Here is a 17,232-nt window from a genome sequence, read left to right as displayed (position 1 = left end):
CGTTGCCCGGACACCGGCGCGGCCCGGCCGCGGGGCTGCGGCTGCGGTGGGGCCGGGCCCGGCCCGCGGCCCTGGCGGGGCGGGCGGGCTGCGCAGGAGGGGCTGCAGTTGGCTGGGTCGGGCTGCTCTCGCTCAGGGCCCCCAGGACGGATAGCGCCGGCCTGGAGTCGGGCAGACATGTCCCTCGAGCCTTCCTTTTGCCGCCTCGATAGCTCCTTGTCACTCATTTCACCGTTCGCATTTGCTATGAAAGCACTTAGGTCAATTGCAGACGGTGTTCTCACAAGCCCCAGGCGAGGCACAAGACACGCTGATGATCTGGCCAGGTGCACAGCGAATTCTCCATGCTTACCCAGCCCCTTCCACGGTGTCCATATATACTTGGCCTTAGTTCAGGTACACCTCTTTCCCTCAGTTACTATCGAATAAGAGCAGAGAAGCGTTGAAGTCCGTACTGTGCAAGAACTCCGGGGACGCACGTAAAGAGCAGACCCGCAGCTGGGCGTGACACAGGACAGCGGGCACGGGGCCCTGGGTGTGCCGCGGCGCGCAGGAGCTGCACCTGCACAGCCCATCGCAGGCTCAGGGCAGCGTCTGCGTGGGAACACTGGACCTGGAACCGCAGTCCTGGTCTCAAGTAACACAAAATTTTCTTGATTCCATACTCACTATTGATCGAAACAGATTATTCTCTAGTCAGCAAATGAAAGTCCAATAATGGAATTGATTTTAAATTGTCATGATTAATGCATGAGAGCATGCTTTGCATTTGGCAAGGCTAGTGTTCACATTTTGTTTACATTTTTATCTAATTAAATTTATTTTATTAAGTTATGTCTTTCAGTCATGCTGGGTTGAAATTTATCCTTGTGAATAGGTAAGTTTAGTGCAGGTTTCACCTGTACCATGTCTTTATTATTTTACCATTTTGAAAGTAAAAATAATTTAAACACTTACTAAAAAGCTCTAAGGAAGCCATGTAAGCATAAAGAGGGAAACAATGCCAAAGACGGAGTCATGTACAAGAAAAACAAATGTTCCAAGCACTACTAACACACCCAAGTATTATAATATGAAATTCCTGAGCCAAGAGCAAGGAATAGAAAGAATTAATGTTAAAAATGTTAACAATTCCCTATGATGAAATCCAAAAGTTTCAGAACAACAATTTTGGAATTGAAACTCAGAGGAAATATTAAGATATTAAATCAGGGGGAAAATAAATTCTTTTAACTTCCTGGTGCATTCCAGGTATTCAATTACTTCACCCAAAGTGTGGCTTGGTCAAATAATAAGCAAAGAAAAAAAGAAGTGCCCCAGGAAACACTTGATCAACATGCCAGAAAGGTACTCTGAAGTTGTGCACGTTTTCTACACCAATCATATCCATGAAAGTACTACTGAATGGCTTTCCAGGTGAGCATTTCCCTCACACACTGTGGACAGAGTATATAGAGCACAAGAGTAAAAAATAATTCTTCTGCCTTTAGAAAACCAATAGTTGGGGTTTGTTCTTACACCCTGCTAACCATTACCAATATTTCTTAATTTCTACGTATTATGAACCAATGACACAGGTTCCAAGAAAACAGTCCTTAGCAGCTCTTTCCTACCTTAGCTGAAAATACCACAGTGCAGACACCCCTTTATTGCTGATGGCTCACTCCTGGTGTTTTCATGGCTCAGGAGGGGTGGGAACGCCATGCAGGGAGTCAGAGCTGAAGCAGGTGTCTGCTTTCTGTCTCCTCCACAAAATTGGAATTTCACCCTTTTCTAAGTGCAATCTCTAGGCAATTCCCAGCCCTACACACCTCCCCCGTGCAAAGCAGAGTGGGGGTTGTTTTCCTAGGCTCTTGCAGGCACCTCATTCAGTTATTGGGCTGCCTTTTTGTAAATTTTGCTTTGCTACTGCTACTTCCATTTTTAAAACAAAGAGTTCATTCCCAGGTTTCAAGGTTGCGCTTTGTTAAAGACTTGTCACTGATCAGCAGATTTTGTTTTCACTGCCAAGACTTCTGCTTTTAACTTGTGCCCATGTTTTCAAGGTCTTTGTCATCCCTTAAGCTGCACCTCATAACAAGAAGCAGCTAGTATCAAGCTCTGGTTCACACAATAAACTTTCATTAACAAATTGATAACAATCCCAGCAGGCCTCACACAGTTACCCAAAGGCCAGGGCTTTTTACTATCACTAAATAAAGTACTTTTAAAGGGCTGCTGGGCACCAAAACGCACCATCAATTACTCCGTGCCAATGTGCTAAAGTCAGGGTTCTGAACAACTGATGGTAAAGTCATGTTAGGGACTGCTATGGTCACTGGAGCAACTGGAGACTGCTACAGCTACTGCAAGGTGCAAGGGGAGAGGAAATAGCCCCCCAACCTGGTGTGCCAGCATGTCCCTGTGATTTTACTGCTCACAGCTCTCTTTACTTCAGCAGCATGAAAATGCTTTAGAGGATGGGGTAGTTCAGTAACTTTAGGATACTCTGAGAAGAAGCAAATGAAGTAAACCTGAGTACTGTAGAGATGGTAAAGCCTCTACCATGAATTAAGTGTAACAATATATTAACATAAGGGTTTTGTTTTGCTTCCATAAGAAGCTCTTAGGCTATTATTTCCTTCTATTTCAAAAGCCTGGTAGGAGCCTATTGCTGTGGAGAAAACTAAACTATGCCGCCAAAAAGGCCACTCTAAGTTGCAGGAGTTGTACATTCTCCAATAGTGGCAGATTAAACCTGTTTTCAGGTATAAGAAAGATGGAGAGTCTATTTACAGGGGCATGTTGTGTCAGCACAAGGGAGAATGGTTTTAAACTGAAAGACAGTAGGTTTAGATTAGCTGATAGGAAAAAAATTCCTCACTGTGAGGGTGATGAGGCACTGGAACACGTTGTCAAAAAGGTTGTGAATGCCCCATCTCTGGAAGTATACAAGGCCAGGTAGGATGGGGGTCTGAGCAACCTGGTCTAATGGAAGTTGTCCCTGCCCATGACAGGGATGTTGGAACTGGATGATTTTTAAGGTCCCTTTCAAAACAAACCCTTCTGTGATTCAACATTCTTGGTTCTCTCATTATGAGAATCTTTACCTCACTGAAGCAAAGCTTCAAGGTTTTGGCTTGGAACTTTCTGACTTCCTTTTCTCATACTAAACATGCTAATTCCTAGTTGCATATGATGCTTTTCATCTATATATGTTTCGACCCATTTTGAGAGCAGTTAAAAAGAAACAAAGGTTAGAAATAACTATTTATTATGAAAAAAATGTAAAAACATTTATCTGCTCCCTGAACTATCAAAATATACAACAAAGACTTAATTCTCTAGAAAACAAGGAAAAGTGCATGGCAGCAGACGAAACTGCTTGTGTAATATACATTTTTTGTATAAATATTAATAATCTTCAAAGTCTTGTTGAATATCATTCAGTGCATGTGTAAGTCGTCTTATTTTATTTTCCATGGCTTTTTTATTGCTTGCCATTTCTTGCAGAAGCTCCCGCATTTCTTCTTCAACAGAGTAGACCTGAAAGAGCACACAGAGATGAAGTAGAATTCTTGCTTTTCTTAATACACCTACACCCATATAATCTTGGCAATTTTTAACACTGATAAGCAATGTAAGATTATATGCTTAGGTTTGAATATGCAATGCATTACTCTTGATGCTGTATGCAGAAGCAGAAATTTTTCTTTAAAAAAATGTATTAATCTGCTAGGAGGTAGCAAGTACTATATCAATACAGAAAACTTACTATGGAAAAAAGCACCAGTTGTCATGTTAAGGAAGAATGCAGTACACACAGAAACAGTAACAGTTAAGGTTGGCATAGGTGAGTTAAATGGATTATCTGGCATAGATAATCATTACTCTTGCCTGTATGGATAAGGAAATGTTTAGCTATTGATTCATAACAGCTGCATAGCATGGAGCTTCACTTTGCTTGAATATAAAACATTACAATGGCACAAGTCTAGAGATTTTCTTGCTGTGCAAAGACTGAGTACTAAATCAGGACTGTTTCCATCCAGTCAGCCTGATAGATTCAAACAGGAGGCTTCCAAGCACCACTCTTGTAGCACCTGTAGAATAAAAATGGAAATATAATAAATGTATAAATTGCATGTTAAAATTACTTTTTCATTTGCTGCTTCAATTTGTTTTTCCTTTTCATTTTCCAGGTGCAAAAGTTCTTCCTGATGTGCTGCCAACACTGACTCAAGTTGTTTTCTGAAGGCATTATCCATTTTATGAAGCTTTTCCACAGCAATCCTAAAAAAATAATTGAAAAAAAAATCAAGGTCCTGCAAACAACTGAAGTGTTTTTGTTTGTCCAGTTCTGCCTTTGATAAGGTTTTAATAACTTAAGCATGAAGATGATTCTATATTGGCATCAGAAGTGCCCTGTTTTCTCAAGTACAAGTTCTAGCTTTATGCACTGTGTTTAGGACCTCTAGCATTCTCTAAGGAGAGGCATTTAATCCCTGGCAAAGGATATGAAGGTTAGGGCTTGCTACTGTCAACATAGACAAGAACTCTACCTATTTTCAAACATCTCCTATGCTTTTGGTTCCCAAGAAGTGAATGAACTGTGTGATCCTGTGAACAGCTTATGAGCCTGTGTCTCACAGAAATAGAGAAGTGTGTCCTTCACCATAAAGAAATGTTTCTTTAACTCCAAGCAAATTCTGCTTATAAAGGATAATTCTTAAATATGTAGGAACAAAATGCAAGGCAATTTTATACAATTAATTTGCAACAAAATTCTGAAACAAACCAGAATTATTTAGAACAAAAATTTCAGTTTCACAGTTGATCTTCTGACAGTTTCAAACCCCAATACTATTGACTATTTGAAGTAGTTAGTTTTGTTTGGCTTTTTATGTTATTGTTGTTTGCTGTTGATTTGTTGTAGTTCTGTTTTTTCTTTTTATACAGTCTTATTAACTAGCTGGTATTTTCTCAAGAATACTTGGGACAAAGGAACAAAAACATGAGAAGGGAGCCAAAGAATATAGTAAAAATCATCAGTTTAGCAAATTTCTCCATCATTCCAGAAGCATATGAATTAAGTTTTCAGTTTATGAGTACGTTTCTGTATCATCTCATACTAAACTACTAATTGATTGAAGAAATGAACAGTAAGAAGAACAAGAAAATAAATTTAAAATCTTACTATTTGTATGGGAAAAGAATGACAGTTAATTTAGAAACAGTCTGTCACAGACTGAAATAGTGATTAACAGACACCAAGTTGGGCAGGAATGTTGATCTGCTGGAGGGCAGGAAGGCTCTACAGAAGGGATCAGGGCAGGTTACACTGATGGGACAAGGCAAATTGTATGAGGTTATTTTCAAAGAAAATTAAAATAAAAAAGTTCAGATGCTGAATGATGTAACTGAATGCCAATTCCATGAAGTAAGTCACCTATAAAGCAAGAATTCCTTCTAGGCCCAGTTTGTACACCAGGTAGTTAAAAAGGTATTACACATTCTTTCACCACATAATCGAGCATTTCTGTGCAGTTATTAATAGTGCAACTCTACAGTAATTGAGTAGTCACAAAATAAACTATTGAAGTGGTCACCTTTGAGTTTGAAGACTTTTATTTCTCTCTTCTATCAGCTTCTTCTCTTTGAAATCAAAATTCTCCTTCATTTGTTTAACCTGCACCTCCAGCTGGCTTAATAGCTCTGCTTTACCTTGCCACCTCTTTTTCAGAGCACTGAAAATAAAATGCACATATTTACAATGAATGTAAATACCACTTCTTAGGAAGGCAGAAAAAGTTTCTCATACTTCCATTTTTCCTCATTTCTGTGGTTTTTAATAGCAAGCAAGAATAACTTCAGAGCAGTGTTCCATAAAACGATCCCAAATAAATATTGTGATTTGTATGTATCACCTGTGTGCATTCTTAATGTCATCAAGTTCTACTTCTTTTTCTTCTAGCAGTTGCCTTAATTCCTCTTTTCTTTCATTTTGCCTTTCTAATTTTTTTATTAGCTTTTCACATTCAGCAGCTCTTTCATCCAACTCTATTTGAAGCAATTTCTGAGCTTCCCGATTTTCTTCATGGTGTTTTTTGATTTGTTTATCTTTTTCTTGTAAGCCCTTTAGAAGATAAATATTTTAGAATACACAAACTGGCTTAATTTTATTACTACCCCCTTAAGAGTATGTGTTTAGTCTATGATGGAATAAAGCAGAGAACAACATAAAAATTTACTCTTCTGAATATATGAAGAACACTTAGTAAAGCGATAGTCAGTTACTTAATCTTCACCTGAAAGAAGTCTGAATTTTAAAAATAGCCATCAAAACATAAATGTGAAGTTGAAAGCAAGATAAGAAAAAAGTTATTCTGAATCCTTATTCTACAAAAGAGTTAAATAAACAACTTATATGTAAGTCACTGAGCTCACAATCTGTGTAACAATGACTAATGCATCTAATTTTGACATAACATACTATAAAATTTTGATTATTAAGCTAAAGTTTTAGTCTGTAAATTAAATAAATGGAATTATTGGGACAAAACATATTACTTCTGCTGCCAAAATACTATTTTACAAGAACAAAATAAATTTTAAATATTTATGTTGTAAAATGAATGAGAGGCAGACTTTAAAATAAAAGGAAAAATAATTTTTAAAACACTCAAGAAGAATTATGCTATCCTAGTTTCAACTCTCTCACAATCATTATCAAGAATAAACTGAAGCAAGGCAAAGAGAAGAAAATCTGTACATAAATATGGCTCAGTGAGAGATTCAAAGAAGCATCACTGTGCATCTATTTAATAAAAAGCCCTCTTCTGCTCTCGGTGAAATGGATTGCCACTAACAGCCTGATTGTGATTTGTGAGTTGGAAAACTACAAGTGCAGACCCAGCTTTTATCAAAGGGTTTGTGACAGCCACAATTAAGACTTGCAATTAAAGTTAAGCACACAAATTGTTAGATATGGCACTTACTTCTTTTAGTCTCCTAATTGTTTCTGTCTGATCATCCACTATTTTGTTTTTAATTTTTATGGTATCACTGTCATGTTCCTTTTGCTTTTTTAATGTAACAATCTCATTTGTTAAAACTTCAATTTTTGCCTCCAGTTTCCCCCGATCTTGTGCAAGATGAGCTCCTGGACAAAATAGGATATTGATTTCAAGATGTGGAATGTTGGGAGATTGGGCTGGGGGAAGCAAAGGTAAGAATCTTACAAACAACAGGTTTGACTGTTTTGCCCATTAGAAACACTGTAGGGATTTAATCTGTGGGTAGGTAACACTTAAGAGGAAATGCAGAACTGAAGGTCTGTTTTATCCTTTTTGAAAACTTCTCTGAAAAATAGTTGACAATAATTCTTACAGACCTTTAAATACCATAACGAGGTGCTGAATCACAGGAATAGAGAACAATGCTCAAATTTTTTTTTTCCCAGCATTTAACACTCTTTTAAGATATATACTGAAATTTCTATATTAGATTTCCCTGCTAGATAAGAAGCATTACATAACATTATTTACAGATCCTTGTTTTTCTAGTTTCACGTCTAAAAGTTCTTTGTACAACTTCATGGCATTTTCACATTTTCAGGAAACAGATAAACTGTATTCACAGCTGACTCCCACAGCTGCTGTTACAGATCCTCTATCAGACCATGTGCTATTTTTGCACAACATCTTTACAACTGGATAAGATCAGGAAGGCATCCAAGGACATTGTCAGGATTAAAACTCTGTTGGGATGTTTATTTGAAACATAAGATACTGAACACCATTTTTACTGCAAAAGAAAAAAACCCACTATTTTACCCTGTTCTGCCAACTCCTGCCCCCATATTTTTCTTTCCATTTTTAATCCATCAATCACAGATTCCTGTGCAGTCAGCTGGGAAATAAGTTTTACATTTTCCTTTTTTAGAAGTTCAACTTGAACAGCCTTTTGTTTGTCTTCCTCAATCACAGCTTCAAGTTCTCCAGTTCGACACTGTACAAACAAACAGGAAAAGACAATAAGATCATTTACAAAAAGTGCAAAATTTCAAATCAATACTAAGGGGTTAGGAAACACCAAATATATACACCAAATTAAGTTAACTGAGAAATATCTTGCTTGCATTCAGGGCTCTATCTGCATCTCATTCCAGTTGTGAAACACAAATGTTTGCTTCAAATAGATATACTCCAATCCCAGAAAACTGTAAAGCTGACTTCCAAATACTGTAATCATAAAAATATGTCATTAATGTGATCATAAAAACCTGTTTAGAGTTATAAATGCACAAGTCAAGAAAAGCAAAAGATAAAGATATTTAAAAACTGAATCAGAAAACAACAGAAGCTGAAATGTACTTTCACTTCCAATGATAAATATGTATCTTCAATTATCCAAGCTACATTTTGTTTTACAGAGTACAGCCATTTAATATAGGTATTTTTCAATATTGTTCTTAAAAGTGTCACTGACTGGCAGAATCATATTCTGTAGAACAACAAAATGTTTGGGCACCCCAACAACAACACATAGAGGAGAGATTAGAAACAGCTGTGTAGGGGTTGTACCTCACCCAAGTTTTAGCACAAAGCTGGACTGGATCACACAACCATTTAAAAGTTATGCCCTTTAAATTTAAAACAATTATTTGTAGATAATAGACTAGTATTAGAATATGTTACCACAAAGCAACTGTGCCCACAGTACTGAAGATTAAAAACTGCCACACAGTAGACAATGAATAACGCTTCTAATATTATACAACTAGGAGATACTAAGCTAATAACTACACTGCATTATTTGTTCAATTACAGTTTTACCTTGTATAAGTGACCAATGCAGAAGCATGTTCTACTTCTTTGAATTTATAAGGGTCAGGGCTATTAATGTAGTTTTAATTGACCAACTGATATATACAAACTGCTACTGCTCACAGAGCAAGGAGTGCGCTTTCCAAAACATGAGCGAGTCAACATTTTTCTATATGGGGAGCAGTGTTTGTGAGAAATGGAAGTGCAAGATGCAAGAATAAAGGGCTAACACGCAGTACTGGGTTTTAGTGCAATAGGAAACCTGTGTCTTTTAGTTTATCAAGCTTGTATGGAATCATTAACTTCTATAGATGAAACATCACAAAAAATAACCTATGTAGTTGAAATGTTTTGAAACAAATACCTTTAGGTTTGCTGTAGCTTCTTCGTTTGATTTTGTTAATTCTGCAATTTTTGCTTTCTGTTCTTCCACTAAATTTGTCAGGTCTTGGATCAGACTTGCCATGTCTTTTTCCCTTTGTTCCAACTCAAACAGGTCTTGTTTGTGTTCAGCTAGATCAGCAGAAGCTTTTTCAAACCCCTGTTTTACCTAAAATGTTATAAGACAAGACTTGAAAAATGCTAACATTTGGTAAAAAAATGTGCATATATAAACATAACTGACATTTGAATTTCAAGTGAAGACAAGAGATATTAATCAACTCTATAGGAAATTAGTGAATATTTGAAACCAGTTTTCTCCTGGTTTGTTCATGAAACTGAAAATTGAAAACTGGTTCTACCCATCTGCATATTTGTAAAAAAAACCCAAACCCAGCAAAACATAACAAAAAGCTCCAAACAAACAAAAAAAACCTCCACACACAGAAAAAAAATATCATGGCTGGGTGGGACAGAACGGAAAAACCATAACTGGGAGCTAAAAACAATGCCTTGATATAAATCTCATTGTTAAAACTGACATTAAAATCGCAAAAGAAAGAAAGTTAATTCCAGATTTTTTTTCTTGCAACAGAAAGATTTGAAGGGTAAAACTCCTGCCTTTTCTTTCCCCTCTCCTCCCATCTATTTAAAATCAAGTTTAAAGACAACCAAGTTTAAAGTGAAGAATTTAATATTTTATTTTACAGATAAAAAAATGTAAATACTAGCCACATTAATAAATTCTCTAAGGAATTTAGCAAGCAAGTTTTGAATTTGAGTATCAAAATGTATATCCAAAATTAAATTTTGAAAATTTACACAATAAGGAACTATATACCAAATACACTTGTATAGATATTTAACAATAATCTTATCCAAACACAAACCAAAAAAGAGGTTTTAATGTAATTGAATATATTCTAATTGAAGGTCGACATAAAGGTCAACATATTTTAAAATAAATTAATAACATCAGATAGAAGGGGTTTGTTAAATTTCTTTTGATCAAGTTCTACATATGAACAAAAATGCTGGGCTTTTTGAATGCTGACTTGGCATTTGCTGTCATTGTTCTAATCACTGATATTTCAAACCTTTCTACCAGTATTTTTGCATGAATCCTTGGAGCAAAGACCATAGGGATAAAAACCAACCCAACAAAACACCAAAAACCACACCCAGAGTATCTGCCCAAACTCACACATTTAAGAGAACTACAACCCCTCCTAGTGTGAGATGAAATGTTCTCTTAGTCTTACTTCTTTAAACCTTTTTGCTTCGATAGTTAAAGCTAAACGAAATTCATCTTCTAACTCTCTGTACTTCTGGTTTGACAAGTCAATTTTCTCCTGCAATTCTCTAACACACTGTTCATGCCTCTGCTCCTCTTTAGCCACTTCTTTTGCCAAAGCATCTTGAAATTCAGGTCCATTTAAAGCAACTCGGGTTCCAAGTTCTTTCCTGAAATTACCAAGCATACACTTGAGACATGTACTGCAGGATGTCATAATGCTGTTTTAATTCATTTCCTTGGTCTCACTGCACAAGGATAATGAATTACATAATAAATTTAATAAATTCCTTCATCTCATAGATAGCCTTCAGTTTTCTCTGACAATGGCCCCATCATGAGGAAAATTCCATTGACTACTGTTAAAAACACCCAAAGGTATAGCCTTACTTTTCAATTCAAACATTTGTAGAAATTATTCAATTGTGCTTTTGCTGTGATTTAGCACTTGTTTGCTTTGCTGTTAATAAACATCTGGAAGTGACATTGGAATTGGAGAAAAGCCCTGTACAGCCAGACACCCACTTCTGTAATCAGTCATTCCTTTCACACTCACCCAACAACTGTAGCAGGGACCTAAAAGGACAATGTTGAAGCAAATGTACCCTGTATTTCAACACTACTCTGTTCATCTACTTTAAAGCAAAAAAATATAAAACAAAATATTCACTGTCCTTCACACTATATGTTTTGGAGCTTTATGAGGTAATTATTCAAAGTTCTCAAAACAAAGCTGTAAGAGTCTTCCCATCTAAACCTGCAATTTTCTTGGTAGCTGAAGACATTTTCCCTTGTACAATTTAGCAAATGTAACCAGCTTATTTTATTAATAACCTTCCTTTACATATAGTATTATACTGTAGTATTATATAATGCTATACTTCATGGTATTCTTGATATAGTTTGCACACATATTTGATTGCATTAGCTGAACACCACAGAACTTAACCTCAGGTATTCTCCAAAAAAGGGAAATTTTCAAAGAGGAAAACAGCCAGGCAAGTAACTCACAATCCACCCAACAAGCAAGGTACTGCAGAGGCTGACCAATTTTTTTTAGCACTTTGTGTTATTGTAGCATATGCAGCTCTTCAGACAGTAATTAAAATATGATTTTATTTTTATCTGATTATTCCTGGGTTATGGATCAAGTATTTAAAATAAAGAATTCAGTCATACTATAAGATAAAAACTTTCACATGAAAGGCTGGAAGTTGCCTACATGAACTTATGAGTCAGGAATCTACAAGATATTTTTAAATATCTTGTAGAGATATTCTTAAATAGATATGCTTAAATATTCTTAGCAAGAAAGTGTGGGAAGACATCTATGTTTTTAAAAAGACCACCTCTTCCACTAATCAAAAAATCCCAAAACAGACCAAACCCAAACAAAATCACATCTGTACTTTAGAACACATTTTAAAAAAACATGTTGGTAACACAAGCATCTCTATTAACTTCTGAAAAGAAAATAATGACCCCATACCTTTGCTCTTGCTCTCTTAATACAAGAAGCTCATGTAGTTGTTTTACCTTCTCCTTTTGTTGTCGGACAGATATTCGAAGTAATTGTACTTCTCTTTCATTTGCTGATGCTTTAAGCTCTGCTTCTTGCACCTGTTTCATCTGTGTCATAAAGACAAGAGCAAGATTTCCTTAAAACTGTGATTTAATCTTCATGTTTTATACTAGAACACAAAGGAATAGGTGCTTTCTATGAGTTGTTTGGTGTTTTTTGTTTTTTTTTTTCTTAATATATTTTAAGACTTGAAGAAATTTAAGACAAGTTTAAAATAAAGCCTTAACTTTCTACAACTCAAAAAGCAACCTGAATAAAGAACAAAGGGCACTTACTTAATTTGTAAAGAACTTCAAAGTGCCCTAAAGAAGTGGAAGAAATGCATTGGCAGAATGATTTCCTCAATTAGAGACTTTTACTGTAATACATTTTTAGATCATTCAACATTACCTTCATTTTTTTAACACTTCGCTTTATAAAAATCTGTCTTTCTGATTTGTACTGTTTAGAGCTGCTTTCTAATCATTTTACAAAAAATGTAGAATCAGTTTAAACACCAGATGGCATAATCCTCTTTTTCCATTCAATGCAAGCTTTTATGAGTAATTCCCTTTTATAGACTTAAGCCTTTTAAATATTAAACTCTTTTCTGATTCAACATGAAGAAAATATATGAAAAAAGTTATAAAAAAGGTTTTGATTACTCATTAAATAGTAATTCAAAATCAGGACTCTTCAGAAGGCTAAGTTCTTATCTTCTATGTTAAGCGTTTTCATGAATAGTTTAATGAGTAAGTTTTAGACACATCACACTGTATTTCTTTGCTTTGTGGAAGAAATGAAGGAGTTCTCTCCTAAATTGAAGCACTTAAAAATGTCAAGCAAGAACATATTTTGACAAAAATGTCAAGAGAGAACAAGGGAGTAGGGTACACACTTAGATGCATAGTAAACTTAATCATCTTTAGTTCCTTCAAGAAGTCATCTAGTAATGCTGACTGAAGGCCTTAAATAGTGCTTGCTACATGGGGTAACCATAATTTAGCACTGAAAATAACTGCCAGGATATATAATGAGAAAGCTTTATGAAATAGTCTAGAATTTCTTAATCTAATCTTGGAATTGATAAAATAGGCCAAAGGTATATTAAATCTGAACATTGAAAAAGAGGATTTAATTTTGAGAACATCATGATTATTCTTTGAAACATAATTATTAAGGAGTATTTGCTACAGGATCTTAAAGACAGGAACGAAGACCTTCCCTTAATAAAAACAATGTTACTACCACCAAAGAGATTACTTATTTCCACAAACTCATTGAAGGAAAAATATAAGCCTCATACATCAGTAAGGTGTTTCCATTCTTACAGGACAGAAAAACCACACACATATGCAAATCCCACTCTCCTGCTCCCCAAATCACTAAATTTAGTACTTTTCAAACTGACAGGCAGATACCTGATTTAAACTGAAGGTCACCTGTACATTCTATAATAGCTCCAGGGTATCTACAGCTAAGGAAAAAATGGAAGAGCCACTCAAGTGCCCAAACAGGAGCCTAAAGTAGAAGGTGTCTTGGATGGTACTTTGCAGTTTGTCAGGACACTCCCAGATTTTCAATCCTTTCAGGGAACCTAAACAACAACACTTGCTAGAGTACCACACTATCAGTTCAAAGACTTTTCAGAATGGATGTGTTCAGATTCATTTTCTCTATGTTCAGTGACACAGTAACGGACTAACATAGGAATATAAACAAACAAAAGGAGTAGATATTGGAGGACACTGAAAATTCAGCAATTAATTTCTCAGAAAGAAAATAGCGGCAGTATCTGGTCCAGCATCTTGATCTTATATATTTTTACACTCAAAGAGCCTCTGACTACAAAAGCATCATTATCTTCTCCAGTTGTAAAAACAAAACCAAAAAATCCCAAACAAACACAAAACATCACACAAACTAACCAGAATCTTTAATGTTCTCAGCAATTACTGTTTTGTTCTGGTTGCAATTAAAAGCATTTAATTCTTCAGACCAGTGAAACAAACAGAACCACTACCTTTCCAGTCGTAAGATGTCTACTGATTTTAGCAACTTAAAAAATTTGCCTTTATCACTTTGTGCTTTCAGAAAATATCAACTCAGTGTTAAGTACACAGGACATGTTCTCCTTTATCTTAAGGCCACCATAAAATTTATATTCATATAATACATTAATTGACAAATAAAATGGATACCCATTTTTAACTACTACTACGCAGAAAAAAGCCCCAGGTTTTACTGTGAAAAAGTCAGACTCAATGTTGGTAAAATCTACTATTTCTTTGTATTCAGCACTATGGTAGCCACCCTGCTGCCATGGCATTATTTACTCATGAAAAAAATTTACCTCTGCTGCTCGTTGCTGCAATCTCTGAGTCTCCATCTTGGACAGTGTTTCTTCTAAAGCACGCATGGCCCTCTGATATTCTGCTTCTTTATTTTTTGCCTGATTTAGCTCATTAGTAAGTCTTTCAGTTTCACCTTTCAACTGTTGAACATCTGCTTGCAATCTTGCTTTGGCATTTCTCTCTTCCAATATCAATTCCTTTAACCTGAGAATAAACGTAATAATGTTGTATTATAAACATTTTACTTACAAGTTTCATGCCAAATAGATTGAGAAAAAGGCATTAGTAGCTGTTGTAGCAACATACCCTCTTTTTTACTGAGTTTTACTATTTATAGCAGTGTCACATTAAACTGTTTAAAAAGACGTAAACTATTACTTAAGTCATGTGTAGCATTACTATATGGAGATTCATTTAAAAAAATTTCAGATGGAGACAACCTCACAGATATATCTTTTAAGAAATGACATTCCAGTATTACTTTGCTTTACAGGAATGTCATAAGCCTCCTATAGAAGGCAGTATAAATGTAGATGGGCATAAAATTAAGGTTGGAAAAGTGAACCTAAAACAAAAAGGGAAAAAAGGGAAATATTCACAGTCAGTCATGGATGGTAACTCAGGAATCATGTAGCTTGGTTTTTCCTAAAATAAAGAAAATACAGCTTTGATAAATACAATACAGTTAAGAAAAAGCCAAATAGAGCAGACATCTCCAAAAATGACATCTTTTTTAAAAAAAGGCTGCTGCTCAGAACACACAAGGATGGTGACAGACAGCTCTCTGAAGATGTATTAGGCCTGCCCTGCACAATACATTGCCTATGGGGCAGCTCTAGCTTGCCACAAACATTTCTGTTCTAATGTGCTGTGCAGAAAAAAAGAAAGAATGCCTTAGGTGTATGTGGAAAGGGAGATCGGGACACAGAAGGCAGAAGTATGATATGGGACAGCTACTAGAGCTTGAACTGAAGGTATAGTTATGATACAGATTGTTTGGAAAGTAATGGCTAGAAATGGAGGAAAGTGGCATACTGATACTGTTCTATGACAAGAACAAGAAGAAAGCTGCAGAAGGGAATTTCACTTGGTAATACAGAGAGAAATTCTAGCACTGCTTCTTGATGCCATATTTTCCAAGTATTTTAAAGCTGTCCTTGTTTCTTAAGCTTATGAAATGAATTACTGGAAACTAAAAAAAAAACATAATAAACTCTTATATTATAGCATTATTTCCCTACCTGTCTCTAGTGAATACAGCCATACTCTGAATATTCTTTTCTTCTTTTGCATGCTCCTGTAGCTCACTGATATGCACTAATAATTTCTTCTCTGCTTGTTCTGCTTTCCATCTCCTTTCTTTCTCCTGATCCAGTTCTTGAATCAGTGCCTTCGCAAAAATGTGATAAGCATCTACTTACTAGGAAACGTTCAAACATAGCCAAAAATGACAAACAATATTTATAATTGTAGAATAAGACTTTTTTGTCTTTCTGGAATTCATGGATGACAAAAGAAAGTGCAAGTGACCAGGCCAAAAACTCCCATAAAAGTGAAATGAAATACATCCTCTCCCAGCTCGCACTACAAGAACCGCACTACTTTTGATACCATCTAAATGCAATTATTTTTGTCACCTCCAGTTTTAGTTTGACCAGGAGACATGCTTGGCTTCAGATGATGATATATTTAACTCGAAATGATGTAAAACCTACTTGGTATGTTGATTCCTCTATGTGATTTGAATTACATTCTTCTGCTTTTTCCATATTGCTCTGTCTTCCAGTTAGTATTTCAGCTTTTCTTCCCACTACTTTAAAATGTGAGTCATTCTGACTGGAGCATGGACACTTTGAAGAACTCTTCTTCTCTTCCCTATATGCAGAGTTTAAAGAATAACAGTGGACACTTTTAAATGAAAAAAGATTTACAGTTCAGTGCAACAGCTAAATACTAGAGAGTTCAAAATCATTTAGATAATAATTTGCAATCAGACCACAGAAACAGCTAAATTCAAATATTCAGCCCTAAAAAGAAACTTACAAATACTAGATGCTGCCTAAAACCATCTCATGATCACATAGACACAAAATAATTTTAGAAGAGTAGAGTAGCTATAGCACTGCAGTGGCCGACTGAACAAATATATTCCAACTTTTATTGTGTTCTACTCATGACTTCTGGTATTTACTATATAAATCAAACAAATCACTATGGCATCCTCAGCTTCATCAAGAATATATATTCTTAACCATTGTTCTGACACCATGAATATTTTATTTTTTAATTACTCAGTTCCATTTGCGGAGAATTCTTTTGCCACCACAATTTAAAATAAAGATGGAAATTCTGAAAGTGTTTGTTTTGGAATTCTCAGTTCAATTTCCTTTTCACCTTAAGAAAGAAATGGTTCATATGGAGAAACAACTGAAGGAAGCCTCATTGTATGTGGAAGCCTCATGAGTAGCTACTCATTTTCAGGGCATTATTAACTGAGCTGATTTACTCAACCTACCACTTTCAGTGAAATGCTTCAAGTTAAAACAATGTTCATGCTGACAATATTCAGTTGAATTCATTTTGGCTTTGTATAGTAAACACTGGGATACCTGACAGTTATTTTCTTCTTTAGATGACTTGCATGACCTTTTGTTGATAAGGCAGGTTTACGGTAAGTGGGGATCTTGCTTCCTTTCATGACCTTTCTGTTGTTCTCTTTTCCACTCTCATTTTCACTCTCAGAAGTTGGATCTGTGTCCCTCTTAGCTTTGAGAGCACTTGGAGCAGCTTCCTGTCTTGAACTATCAGATACCTAAGAAGAGATCAAAGTTTTAG

General features: G+C 35.7%; 1 protein-coding gene and 1 long non-coding RNA gene across 5 annotated transcripts in view; one reads left to right on the top strand and one right to left on the bottom strand.

Moving 5' to 3' along the window:
- Positions 1-13: 13 nt before the first annotated feature.
- Positions 14-4,315, top strand: LOC146768420 (uncharacterized). The gene is made up of 3 exons (XR_014952966.1): positions 14-637; positions 1,252-1,416; positions 4,182-4,315. It is a non-coding gene; the product is annotated as an uncharacterized LOC146768420 (long non-coding RNA).
- Positions 3,237-17,232, bottom strand: part of LRRCC1 (leucine rich repeat and coiled-coil centrosomal protein 1) — a 21,296-nt gene continuing 7,300 nt past the window's right edge. For 3 of the 4 annotated variants that reach the window (XM_085572299.1, XM_021550556.3, XM_085572300.1), the window contains 13 exons: positions 17,007-17,209; positions 16,113-16,272; positions 15,639-15,787; positions 14,397-14,601; positions 11,972-12,111; positions 10,451-10,652; positions 9,172-9,357; positions 7,815-7,989; positions 6,978-7,141; positions 5,907-6,115; positions 5,589-5,726; positions 4,137-4,272; positions 3,237-3,525 (listed from right to left, as the gene is read on the bottom strand). In XM_085572299.1, the coding sequence (XP_085428425.1) occupies positions 3,394-3,525; positions 4,137-4,272; positions 5,589-5,726; positions 5,907-6,115; positions 6,978-7,141; positions 7,815-7,989; positions 9,172-9,357; positions 10,451-10,652; positions 11,972-12,111; positions 14,397-14,601; positions 15,639-15,787; positions 16,113-16,272; positions 17,007-17,209 (2,199 nt within the window). In that variant the 3' untranslated portion in view covers positions 3,237-3,393. The remainder of the gene's footprint in view (positions 3,526-4,136; positions 4,273-5,588; positions 5,727-5,906; positions 6,116-6,977; positions 7,142-7,814; positions 7,990-9,171; positions 9,358-10,450; positions 10,653-11,971; positions 12,112-14,396; positions 14,602-15,638; positions 15,788-16,112; positions 16,273-17,006; positions 17,210-17,232) is intronic. The other variant, XM_077783019.2, reaches the window with a different exon arrangement.

The sequence above is a fragment of the Lonchura striata genome, chromosome 2, assembly GCF_050655825.1.
Source record: "Lonchura striata isolate lonStrDom1 chromosome 2, ASM5065582v1, whole genome shotgun sequence".
Taxonomy (NCBI): Eukaryota; Metazoa; Chordata; class Aves; order Passeriformes; family Estrildidae; genus Lonchura; species Lonchura striata.
The sequence above is the reverse complement of the archived record's forward strand: the minus strand, read 5'-3'. Positions and strand labels throughout refer to the sequence as shown.